Source organism: Pipistrellus hanaki (assembly GCF_964339955.1).
Source record: "Pipistrellus hanaki genome assembly, chromosome: 13".
Classification (NCBI taxonomy): Eukaryota; Metazoa; Chordata; class Mammalia; order Chiroptera; family Vespertilionidae; genus Pipistrellus; species Pipistrellus hanaki.
Genome location: NC_140515.1, coordinates 30,108,813 through 30,125,380, shown reverse-complemented (window position 1 = coordinate 30,125,380; position 16,568 = coordinate 30,108,813). Strand labels below are relative to the sequence as shown.

The 16,568-nt window shown below is 60.1% G+C and overlaps 1 protein-coding gene across 3 annotated transcripts in view; it reads left to right on the top strand.

The window, feature by feature from the left end:
• The window catches only part of SLC6A6 (solute carrier family 6 member 6), an 82,157-nt gene extending 66,595 nt beyond the window's left edge, over positions 1-15,562 (top strand). For all 3 annotated transcript variants that reach the window (XM_084902570.1, XM_084902571.1, XM_084902572.1), the window contains 5 exons: positions 2,618-2,755; positions 3,911-4,013; positions 4,559-4,659; positions 7,086-7,256; positions 11,654-15,562. In XM_084902570.1, the coding sequence (XP_084758696.1) occupies positions 2,618-2,755; positions 3,911-4,013; positions 4,559-4,659; positions 7,086-7,256; positions 11,654-11,794 (654 nt within the window). In that variant the 3' untranslated portion in view covers positions 11,795-15,562. The remainder of the gene's footprint in view (positions 1-2,617; positions 2,756-3,910; positions 4,014-4,558; positions 4,660-7,085; positions 7,257-11,653) is intronic.
• Positions 15,563-16,568: the final 1,006 nt, after the last annotated feature.

Here is a 16,568-nt window from a genome sequence, read left to right as displayed (position 1 = left end):
GGTTGTCAGTGCCGCCGACCGCCTCACACACCACCAGCGCAGACAGGGTCAGAGCCCTGCCCTTTGAGGTTGCTCACACAGCCAGGCTTCACGCCGGGCTTTCTGCGTGCATGTGTGTGAGGTAACATACAGAGGACATTACATTGCTCATCCTCTCCATTTGAAGTGTGCAGTTCAGTGGCGTTCGGTACATTCACATGGTTGTGCAACCATCACCGTTACCCGACTCCAGAACTTCCTGTCTCCCTGACTGAACCTCTGTTTCCATTCAACACTCGCTCCCCAGCCCCCTTCTCCCCAGTCTGGCTTTTTGTTCCTGCGTTAGCTCCTTGGTTTGCACAATGTCCGAATCCAGGAAAGCTGAGGCAGAGAGAGATGAGGGATCCCCCGGAGGCCACACGCTCAGCTGGCTGATGGGTGGAGCCATGACTTGACCCTGGGCTGCCTGTTCCCAGACCTGCTAGTTTGTCCCTCTTGCCTTCCCTTTGAGTGCTCCACAGACAGCTGCCACCTCTGGGAGCACAGAGACCCACCAGCCCCCTCAGGGAGGAGCCTGACGCTTGCTCACTCCAGGACACACTCTCTGGCATCTGGGGGCCACTCTCTGGCTTCGGAGCCATCTTACCGCTGAGCGGTCTTGGAGAGAGGGAGTAGGTCCATCGCCCATGTGGAGGCAGGAATCTGTGGGTTTCTGGCCTGCCCGAGGGACACCGTTAGTGAACAAACATCACAAGACGAGGGCCGGAGCCCCTGCCCCAGGAGTCCCCCCTGTCAGCCCCTGATGTGTTAAAACCAGTTCGTCACCCCATTGCCAGTTCACTCCCATGCGTTCACATCCGTCTCAGCAGCCCTGCTGAGCAGGCAAGGCCCTCCCACTTTACAGAGGGAGAAACAGAGGCTGGGAGAAGTCAGGGTCACCAAGCGATGGAGTGAGGCAGGTCCGAAGGGGCTGGTGGAGAGGGAGGGACAGTGTTCCCCGGCAGTGCAGGCCTCCTGGGAAAGAGGGGCTGTGCAAGGCTTGGCCCCGACTCCCGTGCTCTCCCCGTCTGTAGTTTCCCATCTCAAAAAAAGAACGAGCCTTTGTCTTTAAGCTCCCTCGGAGGTTGGCGTTGGAGCTGCAGGTCTGCAATTATTCAGTAGTCATTTGGGTTCAAAACGCCTTCAGCGGACACTTCAATGAGAAGACCCTTGTACTTGGGCTCCTTTCAAGAGCCTCTTGGTCCTCTTTTCCCTGAGTCCCTGGCAACAAAGAGTCATTCATTTCTCCTCCCCTTCAGCACCCGGAAAGGTCCTCCTGCCTTCCTCCCGGGGCAGTACGTGGTGGGCGTGGGCCCGTAGGAATGCTGAGGGAACGTGCCTGCCCTGCAGCCTCTCCCCGAGGAGGAACAGGCCTTAAAGGACAGAGAGGGTGTGTCGGCGGGCAGGGCAGTTTGTCTGTGGCCTGGAATGTGAAATGGGGCTGGGAGCCCTCAATCCTGAAGAGTTACGTGTGCATACGAGCCTCAGGAGAGATGGAGGGAAGAGTCCTTGCCCAGGTCAGGAGCTGCAGAGGCTGGAAGCCACCTGTTGGCACTGGTTAGGCCTCCGACGGCACGTGTCCCCAGGATGGCGTTTTAAGCTGCCTTTTTAAGAATGAGGCAGGCCGAAACCGGTTTGTCTCAGTGGATAGAGCGTCGGCCTGGGGACTGAAAGGTCCCAGGTTCGATTCCGGTCAAGGGCATATATCTTGATGGTGGGCACATCCCCAGTGTGGGGTGTGCGGGAGGCAGCTGATGGATGTTTCTCTCTCATCGATGTTTCTAACTCTCTATCCCTCTCTCTTCCTGTGGAAAATCAATAAAATATATCTTTTTAAAAAACAAAACAAAACAAAAAAAACAACAACAAAAAACGAGGCAGCTCTCCATGTCATCCTGTGGGTCTCCAAGATACATGGTTAGGTGCAAAGATGGGACGCTTTAGAAAGATTGAGACTCGGTCTAGAACATGACCTCACGTTTGGGATCCCAAGGAATGGGGTCCCAGAGTCCATGAGCCTGGAGTCGTGGCTGCATTGAGCTCACACACGTAGGCGTGTAGGTGGGCACGCCCACGTGCAAAATTCTCTAATGGGCTTACGATCCCCAAAGAGTTAAAAGCTGCCATGTGAATCTGATGGAGAAACTGAGGCCCAGACTTGCCCTGCGTTACCCACCCATCTGAGCAACCCCAGGTGCCTGGCCCCGCTGGGCACCCGCGGCCTGGAAATGAGGGGGCACTCTCCGTGGCTTCTGAGAGGACGGAGACCGACGTGTGAGGAGGTTGTCTTGTTGACACACGCGTGCCAATACCTGTGCCAGGGCGGAGCCAGCGTTGGCTTCCAAAGAGCGGTCATTCCTGAGCGGAGGCCTGGCTGCTGAGGGCCGGGCGGGCTGTGGCAGGGCGAGCTCAGCAGAGATGCGGGCTGTGGAATGCGGGGAGGACTGTGATGGGCCACCGTGGCCTGACGGGCCGGCCGCGCCCAAAGGCCGGTTCCCACGCGTGGGCTTGACCCCCCCAGGCTGACTGGGTGCTGCGATTCTCTCAGCAGAGGGAGGTGCTGGGCATCTGCCACTCAACCTCTCTCTTTCCCCCACAGTTTGTTGAAGTTGAAGGACAGATCACATCCTTGGTTGATCTTTACCCATCCTTCCTAAGGAAGGGTTTCCGTCGGGAAATCTTCATCGCCTTGATATGTAGCATCAGCTACCTGCTGGGGCTGACCATGGTGACGGAGGTAGGTGGCTCTCTCCCTTGGCCCGAAGGGCCTCCCCTGATGGGGCTCTTGGTGCCCCCAAGAACCCAGAGCAGTTTGAGGCTGTACCACCTCCCTGGTCCCCCCAACAGCTGGATGAGAGGACCAGGATGGGTAATCCAGCTCCACCCAATACAGGGGTCCGGCCCTGCCCAGGGGCCTCCATGTGGGGAATCCAGCAGTTGACCCAGCTCCCCGCCTCCCCTCCCCCACCTTCTGCTGTTAGCGTGGCCACACTGCTGTTCTCTGTCTTCCTCATCCTGGGAGCCTGGGGGCGGGAGGCTCAGCTGAGATCCCCGTTAACAACAGCTCTGCTCACCCTGACTGCAGCGCCCTTCTCTGGCCTTCTCTGGCCCTGGGGGAGGTGGCTCCAGGGTAAATGCTGTAGGCGGTGCTGACAGAGGCCGCAGGGTGCGCTGTGCAGAGAGTGGGTGGGGCCAGAGAGGACAAAGTAGGACAAAGCAGCAGGAGAGGAAAGGAGAGGAGTGTCTGAGGCAGCAGTGGATCACGCACGTCTAGCTAGAGGTGGGCCAGAGAGGAAAAGATCCTCATACTAAATAACGTAGGCGTGGGAGCTCAGCACAGGCCCGGGGCATGCTCTCCCCGGTACCTCTCCCCACCCTGCTCCCCATCTTCTCCTGCAAAGGGTTGCATTGGCCCCCAAACTCCATTCAGGGTTTCCCATCACCACTTTTCCTTACTGGAAGCAAAAGTGAATGCATTTTTCTAGAAGTATCTGTAAGAACTCCCTCCCCCCAAAAAAGGTAGATCACAAGTCCATACACTGAGCAGCTGGATGGTCCTCAAGTCTCCTGTTGGCCGTGGCTGGTTTTAAGGACCTGCTTTGGGAGCAGGCTTCAGGGAACTCGTCATTTTTTTTTTGCTAAGGAAGACATTGCTTTGCTGTACTTTTTCCTCACGCACATGTGCGCGTGTGTGTGTGATTAAATTTTTCAAACATGAAGTGGAGTATCTTTATACACAGGTTCTCTGTTATCATATAGACTTTGCCAATTTTTCTTTTGGGTATTATCTTTTCTTTTACATTTTCTTATTGATATGCTGGGAGCTCTTTATATATTAAGGGAATTAGATACCAAATCAAACCTCTCTGTTTTGTTTTGTTTTTCTTCACAGGGTGGCATGTATGTGTTTCAACTCTTTGACTACTATGCAGCTAGCGGTGTATGCCTCTTGTGGGTTGCATTCTTTGAATGTTTTGTTGTTGCCTGGATTTATGGTGAGTACCGGTTTCTACACGTCCTCTCTCGAGTCTCTCCTTCGGGCCTCCCTATTTAGAAGCTTCAGAAACAGAATTCTAAGGGGGAATCCATTCTGAGTTGAACATGAAGGCCTTTCCTGCCCTGGACTTCTCATCCCACACACACACTACTGTGGCCACACCACAGGTTCTCCCTGTGCTGAAGGTGCAGTGTGTGGCTGTATGTCATGACAAACACGTGCCTGGCTGTGCAGGGGTCTCTGTGTGGTAACTGTGGGGACCCAGAATGGCCCACTAGACCTTCCTTGAGACCCGGGATTGGTCAAATCAGGTTTGGAGTGGAATATGCCTATGAGCCCCCACAATCCAGGATGCCCAGGTACTTCTGAAGTAATTTCAGATAAACATCTTCTATACATGGGCCTATGGGCTGTAAGATGCAAGGACCAGGGTCAGGCTCCAGAGACCCTTCATGGCACTGAGCCCTGGCTCTGCTGCTCCCTGGGCGGGTGCTGGCCTGGCCTTGGGCGCCAGGTCACCATCTGCCTACCTGTCTCTTGCAGGCAGTGATAACTTGTATGACGGCATTGAGGACATGATCGGCTACCGGCCTGGGCCATGGATGAAGTACAGCTGGGCCGTGGTCACTCCAGTTCTCTGTGTTGTGAGTTTCCTCTTGCCTGCCCTTGGGGAGTGGCCCTTTCTCACCTGCTGAGCGGTTCTGCACTCAGGCCTGCTATTCCAGAACAAGCCTAGCACAGCCCCGCCTGGAAGGAGGGGCGGGGGGGGGCAGCTGCTCCGGAAGGTTATCTTGAGATGAGTTTTGAAGGATGAGTAGGAGCTGGTCAGGAAGAGAAAAAGATGGGTAAAGAGAAGGGCGTCCCTGGCAGAGGAACCAGCCCACGCAAAGGCGAAGGGTTCTCAGAGAGGAAGACGTATCGGGGTGCGTCGAGGAGTTCGGAGATCCGCCGTAGAGCGCATCACCCTTCCCCGAACCCTTCCGGAGCTCGTGAGCCCGCTTCCGGCCGCTGGTTAAGGAGCCGTCGGACTCCCAAGGGAGAGGGCACAGACGTGGGGATGGGTGCTCCTGTGGCAGGGTGGGGCTTGTGACTGGAGAGGGACTTCCCAGCAGATGCTCTGGGCTCTCCCAAGAACAAGGAGGCTGCGGACCAGCTCCTGACCCTGGGACAGTAACGTGTCCATTCCTCGTCCCCCCGTCCTGGAACGTGGCCTGGAGTGAGCACAGCCAGGCACCCTGCCGGCCTCCACGCTCTGCTCAGCGGCTCCAGCCAGAGGGAAGTCCTCTGGAGCGCACGCTGCTTCCCTGGGGTGTCTGACGCCAGGCAGAGCGCCGGGAGCTCGTCGCAGGAGCACACGTCTGCTCTGCCAGCTCGGCCCACGCCCTGGCAGGCGCCAGCGGCCACCGCGTTCCTTGCGTTTAGGGACCAGGGGTTGAGGAAGGAAGGGGCCCTCCCCTCAGTGACCTCTGCTCCGAGGCCAGGATAAGCCAACATTGTCGTTAACTCCCCGTGTGACTGCACGTGTGCCCCTTCCCTCTCGGATCCCGTCCTCCCCGCTTGTAAAATGAGGGGACTTGGACGTGGGACGTGAGTGGCCGCCGACCACCTTAGGGGGTTGTTACTGTTATTAATATGGTTGTGGTCTTCCCATCTGAGGTCCTTATTTTCCCCCATGACAATTAGCAGCCAGGAAGCACAACAATTGGCAAGTTTGTTTTTGGAAATACATTTTGTTATGGCCAAAGCCCATGTTCTCATACTGACTGGATGTGTGTGGACCACGCCTCTCCCCCACCCCCCCACCTCCCGGCCGTGGCTTCCCCTCTTCGTCCCCAGGGTGCCGTACAGGTCAAAGAGAGGCTGTGTTCCAAAGGCGGTAGGATGAAGTCACCCTCGTAGGAAGAGGGATGTGACAGGCCGGTGTGAGTCCCCGGCTGGTACAGAGCTTCCTCGCGGTGGGAGAGCCCGGCCAGCCGCCTCCTGGCACTCCCCCTGTCTGACCCAGCCCCACACAGAGGGACAGAAGCAGCAGCAGGCCAGGCACACAGCCGGTGCCCCATGGGAGGCGTCTGCTGCCTAATGCTTTCTCCCTCCCCCATCGTCACACCCACTGGTATCAGTCGTTTTCACATCGCGGGTCATCAGGACCACCTGGGGCAGACCCGGGTGCTGCCCTTCTAACCAGAGCAGGAGCCCTGGGCCCTCCCTGCCCAGCCTTACGTGGGAAAGGGGGCCTCTGCACAGGCTTCTGGCTCAGAGCTGACCCCACCTTATCCCTCTCACTGTTCATGGGTCCTGAGGCCACCGGTCAATTTGTTTGGCTGGAAGCTGGGCTGTCGGCACCTGCGTGGGCAAGGCCCAGGTCCATGCTTTGTCCTGGGGTCTGGGTCTCAGAAATGGAGATGGGTGGAGAGGGGCGGGAAGGCTTTCACCCAGCAGCTGTCATTGATTGTGCACCTGCTGTGTGCACCTGGGACTTCACCACGTGCTAGAGAAACTGGGGGACAGCACACATACCTCCTGCCCTCCCTGCTCAGGCTGGGTGAGCGTGCCCACAAAATGATTGCCACCACGTGCTCTCTGGGAAGGGACCGTCGGGTGCCTGGCTCAGACGGAGCAGGAGCAGGGCCTGGGCGAGTGAGGCAGGACCCTGGGAGCTGAGTCAGGAGCAGGAGGAGGAGGTGAGGGCAGAAGCGGTCCAGTCAGAGGAAACAGCCTGGCCTCAGGGCCTGAGGCTGAGGAGCTGGAAGGGGTGCAGGGTGGCTGGACTGTAGACGTGAAGGCAGGAGGTTAGGTAGGGGATCAGGGTGAGAGAGAAGGGGTGCAGGTCCTGGTGGCTCCTGCCAGGCTCTGGAGCTAGGACTGCATCCTGAAGGCACAGGGGAGCCGCAGAGGGTTTGAGGTGCCCAGGGCAGTAAGGTGTGACGTGGCCCGGCTGGCACTGGGGGAGGGCCTTGGGCTGCAGCCTGGAGGAGGATGGGAGGCCCCTGGGGTGGGACCTGCCTTGGTCCCAGAAGCCACCCACCTCCCGATGGCCAGGACCCCCCTGACTGCCCCCGTCTTTCCACAGGGATGTTTCATCTTCTCTCTCGTCAAGTACATACCCCTGACCTACAACAAAGTGTATGTGTACCCCACCTGGTCCATCGGGCTGGGCTGGAGTCTGGCCCTGTCCTCCATGGTGTGCGTCCCCTTGGTCATGGTCATCCGCCTCTGCCAGACGGAAGGGCCGTTCCTGGTGGTGAGTGAGCACTGGGGGCCGGGCCGGGCTGGATGGGGGTGGGGGAGGCTGAGGGCCAGCCTGCTGTTCACTTGCTGTGTGACCTCGGACACGTCCTTTTCCCCGAGTCCTACACCCCTACCTGACCCATGGGGAGGTGGAGAGTGTGGGCAGAAGCGTGCATTGAAGGGGGCAGGGACGGGGGCTGGAACAGAGTGCAGCTCACAGGGAGGAGCTCTGTGGGGACGTGCAGAGCAGGGCAGGAGCAGGAGGAGGCATTTGCCTCGCAGAAAATTCTAGACACAGTGCAGGGAGACGACAGCCCCTGGGCGGCAGTGGTACGCTCTGGGGGGTGGGTGAGGGGGCTGGAGAGGTGGCAGCATCTTTGGATGCCAAGCTCCGAGCTTTGGCTTTATCTTGGGAGCAGTGGGGGCTGCATTTCTAAGCCCTGGAGTCAAATTGCACGAAGCCCAGCCCACCCTGATCCCAGAAGCCACCCACCTGTCTCCCGCCTGACCTCAGAGGCCACCTCTGTCCCAGGCAGAACCTGCTGCTCTCAGGCCTCCTTGCCCGCCAGTCTCCTCCTGCCCTGCACACCCTCCTCCCTCCCAACCTTCCACCTCCTCCCAGAAATTCCTCAGACAATACTGGGATTCCAGGGCACTTTCCAAGAAATCCTTTTCTTAGAATCTCCCTTAACCTTTGGGCTTGGGTGGGCTCCAAGATTGCACTGTTTTGTTCTGGGCTGTTTTTATTGTTATTCTCTTAAAAAAATCTGGAGCCAGGATGTCCTGGGGCCCTGGCTCCCCTCAGACTGGGTGGGTTTCCTTGCGGGCAGGGGAACGGCCCGGAGGTGGTTGGGGGGAGAGAGGCCTGGCAGACAGGGACCAGCCTTCCCCAGACAGAGGAAGCAGGCAGGCCCGGGCCAGGGAGGAAAGCACGGAGGCCGGCCCGGGGCATTCCTGAAGCTCCAGCTCATTGTGTTTCCTCAGAGGACTCAGGGGAAGACCCCGTATTGCGCCAGACTGGCCCTTTTATTTGTTAAAATGTTGAAATACTGAGCCTGGGGACATACAGGCAATAGCTATTGCCCCAAGCTCTCCGGATATGGATGGATGGAGATATATATATATATATATATATATATATATATATATATATATATATATATATATATATATATATATATATACACTACATCCACACACCAAGACACCCAACAGGTCACTAATTCGTGTCCCTTCAAAGTCGAATTTTATTTATTAAATTTTTTTTTAATATATTTTATTGATTTTACACAGAGAGGAATTGAGAGGGACAGAGAGTTAGAAACGTCGATGAGAGAGAAACATCAACCAGCTGCCTCTTGCACACCCCCTACTGGGGATGTGCCCGCAACCAAGGTACATGCCCTTGACCGGAATCGAACCCAGGACCTTTCAGTCCGCAGGCTGACGCTCTCTCCACTGAGCCAAACCGGTCCCGGCTATTTATTAAATTTTTTTAGAGAGAGAGAGAGAAAGGAACATCAATTGGTTGTCTCCTGCATCCCACCCCTCGCCCTTTACCTGTGGCCTCCAGCCAGTCCTCAGGGACCAGGCAGGCAGCCCCGTGCGGGAAGCCACTGGGGCGGCCCAGGGTGAGCTGGAGGGGGCGATAGGAAGCCACAGCGGCAGCGTGCGCAGCTCGGCCAGTGCTTCCCGTGGCTTTTAGTCAGCCGCTTCGGAGCATTAGAGACTGGACGCCTGGACAGAGAACTTCTTGTCCACAGCCGCGCTCTGCTTACATTTCTGAGCGGACACTTGACGGAAGGAGCGGGTGGGGAGGCAGGAGCCCTGAGGCGGGGTCCCCGTTCTGCCATTGGTTCTCTCCAGGTTCTTGGGGGCGGGCTCTCTGCCTCACAGATTAGCCAACTGGGAGGATGAAGGGGCCTCAGGAGAACCTTAGTTCAAGGTCTCTGTTTGCCGGTGGATGAGACGGGAGGTGCAGAGAGGATAGTAGTTAGTGAAAAGGCCAAAGGGCACGCAGGCGGGACCAAGGTGGGGGAGAGGGCCCTGTGAAAGGGACCCAGAGGGGGGAGAGGGCCCTGTGACAGGGACCCAGAGGGGGGAGAGGGCCGTGTGACAGGGACCCAGAGGGGGGAGAGGGCCGTGTGACAGGGACCCAGAGGGGGGAGAGGGCCGTGTGAAAGGGACCCAGAGGGGGGAGAGGGCCCTGTGACAGGGACCCAGAGGGGGGAGAGGGCCCTGTGACAGGGACCCAGAGGGGGGAGAGGGTCCTGTGACAGGGACCCAGAGGGGGGAGAGGGCCGTGTGACAGGGACCCAGAGGGGGGAGAGGGCCGTGTGAAAGGGACCCAGAGCGGGGAGAGGGCCGTGTGAAAGGGACCCAGAGGGGGGAGAGGGCCCTGTGACAGGGACCCAGAGGGGGGAGAGGGCCCTGTGACAGGGACCCAGGTGGGGGAGAGGGCCGTGTGAAAGGGACCCAGAGGGGGGAGAGGGCCCTGTGACAGGGACCCAGAGGGGGGAGAGGGCCGTGTGACAGGGACCCAGAGGGGGGAGAGGGCCCTGTGACAGGGACCCAGAGGGGGGAGAGGGTCCTGTGACAGGGACCCAGAGGGGGGAGAGGGCCGTGTGACAGGGACCCAGAGGGGGGAGAGGGCCGTGTGACAGGGACCCAGAGGGGGGAGAGGGCCGTGTGACAGGGACCCAGAGGGGGGAGAGGGCCGTGTGACAGGGACCCAGAGGGGGGAGAGGGCCGTGTGACAGGGACCCAGAGGGGGGAGAGGGCCCTGTGACAGGGACCCAGAGGGGGGAGAGGGCCCTGTGACAGGGACCCAGAGGGGGGAGAGGGCCGTGTGACAGGGACCCAGAGGGGGGAGAGGGCCGTGTGACAGGGACCCAGAGGGGGGAGAGGGCCGTGTGACAGGGACCCAGAGGGGGGAGAGGGCCGTGTGAAAGGGACCCAGAGGGGGGAGAGGGCCCTGTGACAGGGACCCAGAGGGGGGAGAGGGCCGTGTGAAAGGGACCCAGAGGGGGGAGAGGGCCCTGTGACAGGGACCCAGAGGGGGGAGAGGGCCGTGTGACAGGGACCCAGAGGGGGGAGAGGGCCCTGTGACAGGGACCCAGAGGGGGGAGAGGGCCGTGTGAAAGGGACCCAGAGGGGGGAGAGGGCCCTGTGACAGGGACCCAGAGGGGGGAGAGGGCCGTGTGAAAGGGACCCAGAGGGGGGAGAGGGCCCTGTGACAGGGACCCAGAGGGGGGAGAGGGCCGTGTGACAGGGACCCAGAGGGGGGAGAGGGCCCTGTGACAGGGACCCAGAGGGGGGAGAGGGCCGTGTGAAAGGAACCCAGAGGGGGGAGAGGGTCCTGTGACAGGGACCCAGAGGGGGGAGAGGGCCGTGTGACAGGGACCCAGAGGGGGGAGAGGGCCGTGTGACAGGGACCCAGAGGGGGGAGAGGGTCCTGTGACAGGGACCCAGAGGGGGGAGAGGGCCGTGTGACAGGGACCCAGAGGGGGGAGAGGGCCCTGTGACAGGGACCCAGAGGGGGGAGAGGGCCCTGTGAAAGGGACCCAGAGGGGGGAGAGGGCCCTGTGACAGGGACCCAGAGGGGGGAGAGGGCCCTGTGACAGGGACCCAGAGGGGGGAGAGGGTCCTGTGACAGGGACCCAGAGGGGGGAGAGGGCCGTGTGACAGGGACCCAGAGGGGGGAGAGGGCCCTGTGACAGGGACCCAGAGGGGGGAGAGGGCCGTGTGAAAGGGACCCAGAGGGGGGAGAGGGCCCTGTGACAGGGACCCAGAGGGGGGAGAGGGCCCTGTGACAGGGACCCAGGTGGGGGAGAGGGCCGTGTGAAAGGGACCCAGAGGGGGGAGAGGGCCCTGTGACAGGGACCCAGAGGGGGGAGAGGGCCGTGTGACAGGGACCCAGAGGGGGGAGAGGGCCCTGTGACAGGGACCCAGAGGGGGGAGAGGGTCCTGTGACAGGGACCCAGAGGGGGGAGAGGGCCGTGTGACAGGGACCCAGAGGGGGGAGAGGGCCGTGTGACAGGGACCCAGAGGGGGGAGAGGGCCGTGTGACAGGGACCCAGAGGGGGGAGAGGGCCGTGTGACAGGGACCCAGAGGGGGGAGAGGGCCGTGTGAAAGGGACCCAGAGGGGGGAGAGGGCCCTGTGACAGGGACCCAGAGGGGGGAGAGGGCCCTGTGACAGGGACCCAGAGGGGGGAGAGGGCCGTGTGACAGGGACCCAGAGGGGGGAGAGGGCCGTGTGACAGGGACCCAGAGGGGGGAGAGGGCCGTGTGACAGGGACCCAGAGGGGGGAGTGGGCCGTGTGACAGGGACCCAGAGGGGGGAGAGGGCCGTGTGAAAGGGAACCGGACTGCCTGACCCCCGGCCCACGCCTGTCCTCTTCCTTCTCCAGAGACTCAAGTACCTGCTGACCCCGAGGGAGCCCAACCGCTGGGCCGCGGACCGCGACGGGGCCGCCCTGTACAGCCCCCACGCGAGCATGAACGGCTCCCTCGTGAAGCCCACGCACATCATCGTGGAGACCATGATGTGAGCCCGGCCGGCGGCTGCTCCCCGCTGTTTACTAACATTAGATTCTCATAGGACCAGGTTTACAGAGCTTTATATTTGCACTAGGATTTTTTTTTTTTTAATTGTCACAGAAAATATTACTGTGTGTGTGTGTGTGTGTGTGTGTGTGCGGTGTCGTGCGTATGTGTATTTTGTGTTGATTTGGGGATATTTTGTACAAAAAGAAAACAACAAAAAAACAACAGCAACCACCACCACCCCGTGGGCAGAAGCCCGGGGCAAGGCAGAGCTTTCATACTGAACTAGATGTATTTTATGGGAACTGGTAAATTTTTCTTTGTATTTTTTTTTTTTTTTTTTTTACTACATACAATTACATGTACACTTAGAGATCGTCGTACACTTTTACCACTTGAATTGATCTTGCCAGCAATAGATCTCATTTTCAAAAGCAATTCTTTGGTGCTTGTGTAGCTGGCAGAGAGTTCTGCCCCCCCCCCCTCCCCACCTCCCCCAAAAGAAAGAAAAAAAAAACCCACAAGGCAGGGTGAAGTTTTCCTGGGACAGCCAGCCCAGCTTAAAGGGCAGTACCTCCCAGACCTGGCTCACGTCGAAGAGGGAGAGGGCCCGCCCGCTGGCCGGCCCACAGGGGCCCGAGGAAGGAGGGCTGTGAGGAGCCAGGAAGAGAGATGCCAAAATACCCAACCAGCCCCTCCAAGAGAGGCGCTGACTTAACGCTGACAGCAAAAAACAAACTCCCGCCTTCTATGCTGAGGTCCGTGTATTTGGTGAGGGGCGAGGGGTGAGCGAGGGGACCAGAGGAAGTGGCCCAGGGTTCGGGTGGCCCGGTGTTGGGGAGGGGTGCCCCCCCCCCTCGTCGCCCAGAGCCCGGGAGAAACTCCTGGCACCACTTGCTGAGACCCAGCCCAGGGCCAGGGGGGCGCCTCCCAGGGGGCACCGGGAGCGTCCTGGGGCCTATGGAGCGAGTATTTGAATCCAGGCAAGTGCCCTCAACACTCTTCTTCCCACGTTAGTCACGGGGACGACTCTGGGCGGCCGTAAGCTCTTCCCTCCACCACCCCTGCGGTTCCCGGTGTCCGAGAGGCACTGCCGGGGGACTGGGAGGGGCATTTTCTAGGAAGCTGGGGCTCTTCAGGGGGCTGGCACCCCAGAACTGGCCCCACCAAGAATGGCGTCCTCCCTGAGCCAGCAGGGAAGGCACTCACCCTTGAACATCCCACCTGCACCCTGGCCCCCATTTGGACCTAAACTGTGCCATTTCAAAGTCACTTCCAAGTTCAGGCTGCACCAAACCGAAACGTCACAAACAGCAGTGACTGCCCAGCCGGGGTGTGGGGTGGAGGGTGGAGATTCAGAGCAGGGGGCTCTCTGAATCCTGGAACCCCCTCCCCAAGCCCGAGAGAGGGAGGAGGCTCTGCTGCCCCCCTCCCCCCGAGGGGCAGAGGCCGTTCTGAGCCTCTGGTCTTGGTAAACTTTCACATTTCACTGTTTCCAAAGCATCTACTCTGCCAAACAACACCGATTCCAGACCGTTCGGTTCCGACGCGTTCCTGTCTCTCTGTGTATTTATGGTTGCCGCTGTGTCTGATTGGGTTTTGTTGTGTGTGTTTTCTCCTCCCCCGACCCCGATCTTACCGAGTAGCTATGTGACCTGTTCTCCTGTCTTATGGAACTTTAGTAAACTAACCACTGTCGGCGATTGGGGACAGGTGACGGTGGCGTGAGGGGGGCCTGGCCGGCGGCGGCTCCCTGGGCGTCTGTGGTCATTTCACTCCCCCCCCCCGGGGGCCCCGGGCGGCAGGCCGGTGGGGACATTCTGGAAAAGGGCCCGAGGCAGGCCCCTCCTCCTCAGACTCCCAGACCAAACTGTAGACCAAAGACACACGCAGACCAAGCCCCAGGTCCCGGCTGGTCGGAGGGCCAGCCGCGTCCCCCACGCCCACGCCTCGCCCCCTCCCCGGGCACCCGTCCCCAGTCGCCACCCTCCCGTCCGCCCCCAGCTCTGGTGTACCCCCAGAGCCCGCTCTGTGAGTGCCGTGTGGGCAAGGCCGGCCTCTCTGTCTCCACATAAAGGAAACCGCCGTTGGCACGCACGCCTCTGTCCGCCTGTCTCTGGGGAGGGGGCAGCGGTGCCCGCAGGGCCTGGGAGGGGGGCGCGGGGGGTGTTCGGAGAGCATTTAGGATGCGGAAATGGGTCAGGGCCCGGGAACAACCCGCCCGGAAGATGCCCCATCCCAGGGGCCTGGGCCATGTCAGCCCGCAGGGGGCCGCACAGTCCGTGATGGAGAGGCGGGGGTGCGGGGGGCGGGGGGGGGCAGTCAGCGCTCTTGTAAAAGGGGGAAACGGAGGCCTGGAGGGGAGGGACTGGGGCCCAGCACGTGGGGACGGAGCCAGGCCGCGCGCAGGCCGTTCCGGCTGCGGGTCCTCTGAGGAGTGTGTGGCCAGTGGTGAGAGCAGCTCCTCGGAGCTCTCCCCAAGGCCAAGGGCGAAGGAGCCGTTAGGAAAAAGGAGCCGCTCCGTCCGGTGCTGAGAGACGAGGTGAGCAGCGCCTCTACCCACGGACCACGCTTGGGCCAGCCGGCCCCCACGCTGGGCTCCGGCCCCGGGCAGGAGGCAGCCCGTGCACCCGGCCGCCCTGGGCCTGCACCAGGGCCCTCTGCGAGGGGGCACGCGTCCCTGCTGCACTCGGGGAAACGGCGGAGGCAGAGGCAGGACCCTCAGGCAGGACTCAGAGGAGGCCGCTCCCGGCAGCAGGCCGTGGCCTTGGATTCTGATTTCCGGTGGAACGGCCCTCCCTCCCTGTGCCTCCGGTCCCGGCACAGCCCCGGAGACGGCGGTGAAGCATCGGGGAAAGACGGCCCTCCTCGGCCCGCACAGGGCATCCTTCCGTCACCAGGTCCCCCTCCCCGTGGCCAGCGGCCCCGCCAACATCTCACTCCCACTGCCCCCTGGATGGGGAAGTGCTCTGGGCAGACAGACCCCCCACAGGGACAGGCCAGCCCGGAAGGACCGAGCAGAAGCCCCTCTGGGCAGCTAGAGGGCCCAGCCAGACCTCAGACCCCCCGCCGGGCCACTCCACGCTGGGCCTTCCCCCCCGGACGCCGGACGCTGTACATACCACTGTGCACAAAGGCAACAAGCACAAAGCCCGAAACAAAACCCCATCTCGGAATGCACCCTGCGGGGCCGGGCAGCCGCCTTGTTGCTCTCTGGTGGGTGTCCCTACAGACGTGCTGGGACAAGGTCCCCAAGGATGAAGTATGTTGGGATACATGTGGCTTCACACTGAGGCGTTCGCTCCATCCCCCCTCCCCCCAATTAATTTTCAGATCCTTACCAACTGTGACTCTGTATTTAGCACATGAGAAAGCTGGGGACTCGGGTTTTGCCTCCTTCCAGAAATACGTCTGGCTCATCAGGACTTACTTTTTTTTTTTTTAACATCAAAATATTTTAACGATGTTTTAAACTTTCGTAAAGAGAAGAAAAAAAAAAAAATCCAACAAGAGACTACTCTTCGGAGGGGGAACGTTTGTATTTGAATAGGACCCTGGGTGTGTACTTCAGTCTTGCGATAGACAAGCTTTGGTGTATAAATGTTTTATGATATGAATTCCCTGTGTTCTGCAGGGTGTTTCCTCTTTTGCTTTCTAGATACATATGTATATCGATATTTTAAATCCATCTTGGCTTTTTTTTTTTTTTTTTTTTTTAGAGGAGTTTGTAATCACCTTATAACATGAAAATAAACATTTCCTTTTTAAACCCACCACGTGGGGTTCCAGTCGGATGAGGCTGTTCTTTCTCCCATTGGGGGCAGGTGCCCCACCGTTCCCGAGGGGCTCGCAGGCCCTGGGGCCCAGGGGGGGCCCCTCAGAGGTGTTCAAGGTCGGGGACCCTGAGGGAAAAGCGTCCAGAGGGGACGTGGTTTGCTCAAGGGCACCTGGCAAGGCTGGGCTGCAAGGGTCATTCGCACCCGGGTCCGCTGACCCCTGGGCTGGCTCTGGCTGGGTCTGCCCATCCTGCTGAGCGAAGCTCACTGCTCCGCACATAGCCCCATGCAGCTGGGAGGCCTCCCTCCGTCTCCTGAACCTCGGTGTCCCCATCTGGGATAAACCACCTCCTCCCTCCCCCCCCCTGTAAGGGTTTAGGGCTGGTTAGAGGTGATGTTCATGACGTATCAGGCCCTCACCTGCTCCGGCTCCATGTCCTTCTTCCCGGCCCGGGGTTATCCTGCTGTGAGCCCAGCCATGGCATGTTGGGAGGGGGCCACTAACTTGAGGTTGGTGCCCTCCCTGCCCATTCAGCCTCCCCCCAGCCCTTCCCCCCCCCCCCCCCGTGCGGTCACTAAAGCCTGCCCCCGTGCCACCCCATCAGGGCTGTGATTGCCAGTGCAGGAGGGGCTGGGGTTGCTGGAAGGTGGGTGAGTGGCAGGTCCTGGAGGTAGGTGTGCACATAGGGACCCTGGGACCTCGGAGGGGAGGCCCGCGGGACCCCTAGAGGTCGGTGGTTGGCACAGACGTCCTCGGCCTCAGGGACCGTAAGCCCAGCACGGTTGTAGGAGGGGAACAGGCCAGGTGGACCTGTTTGAGGCCGCCTTCCAGCCCCCTGGCCGCATCACCCTCTGTGAGCGGGAAGGTCAGGGAGCCTGCTGGGTCCTTTCCCCAACTTCCCAGACCAAAGGAACCTCAGCATTTCGTTATTTACAGACAACGTTCAATAAAATACTCCTCCCTCTCCCCAATTTTTCTTTTCTGGCCGTCTGCCTTTCTGTT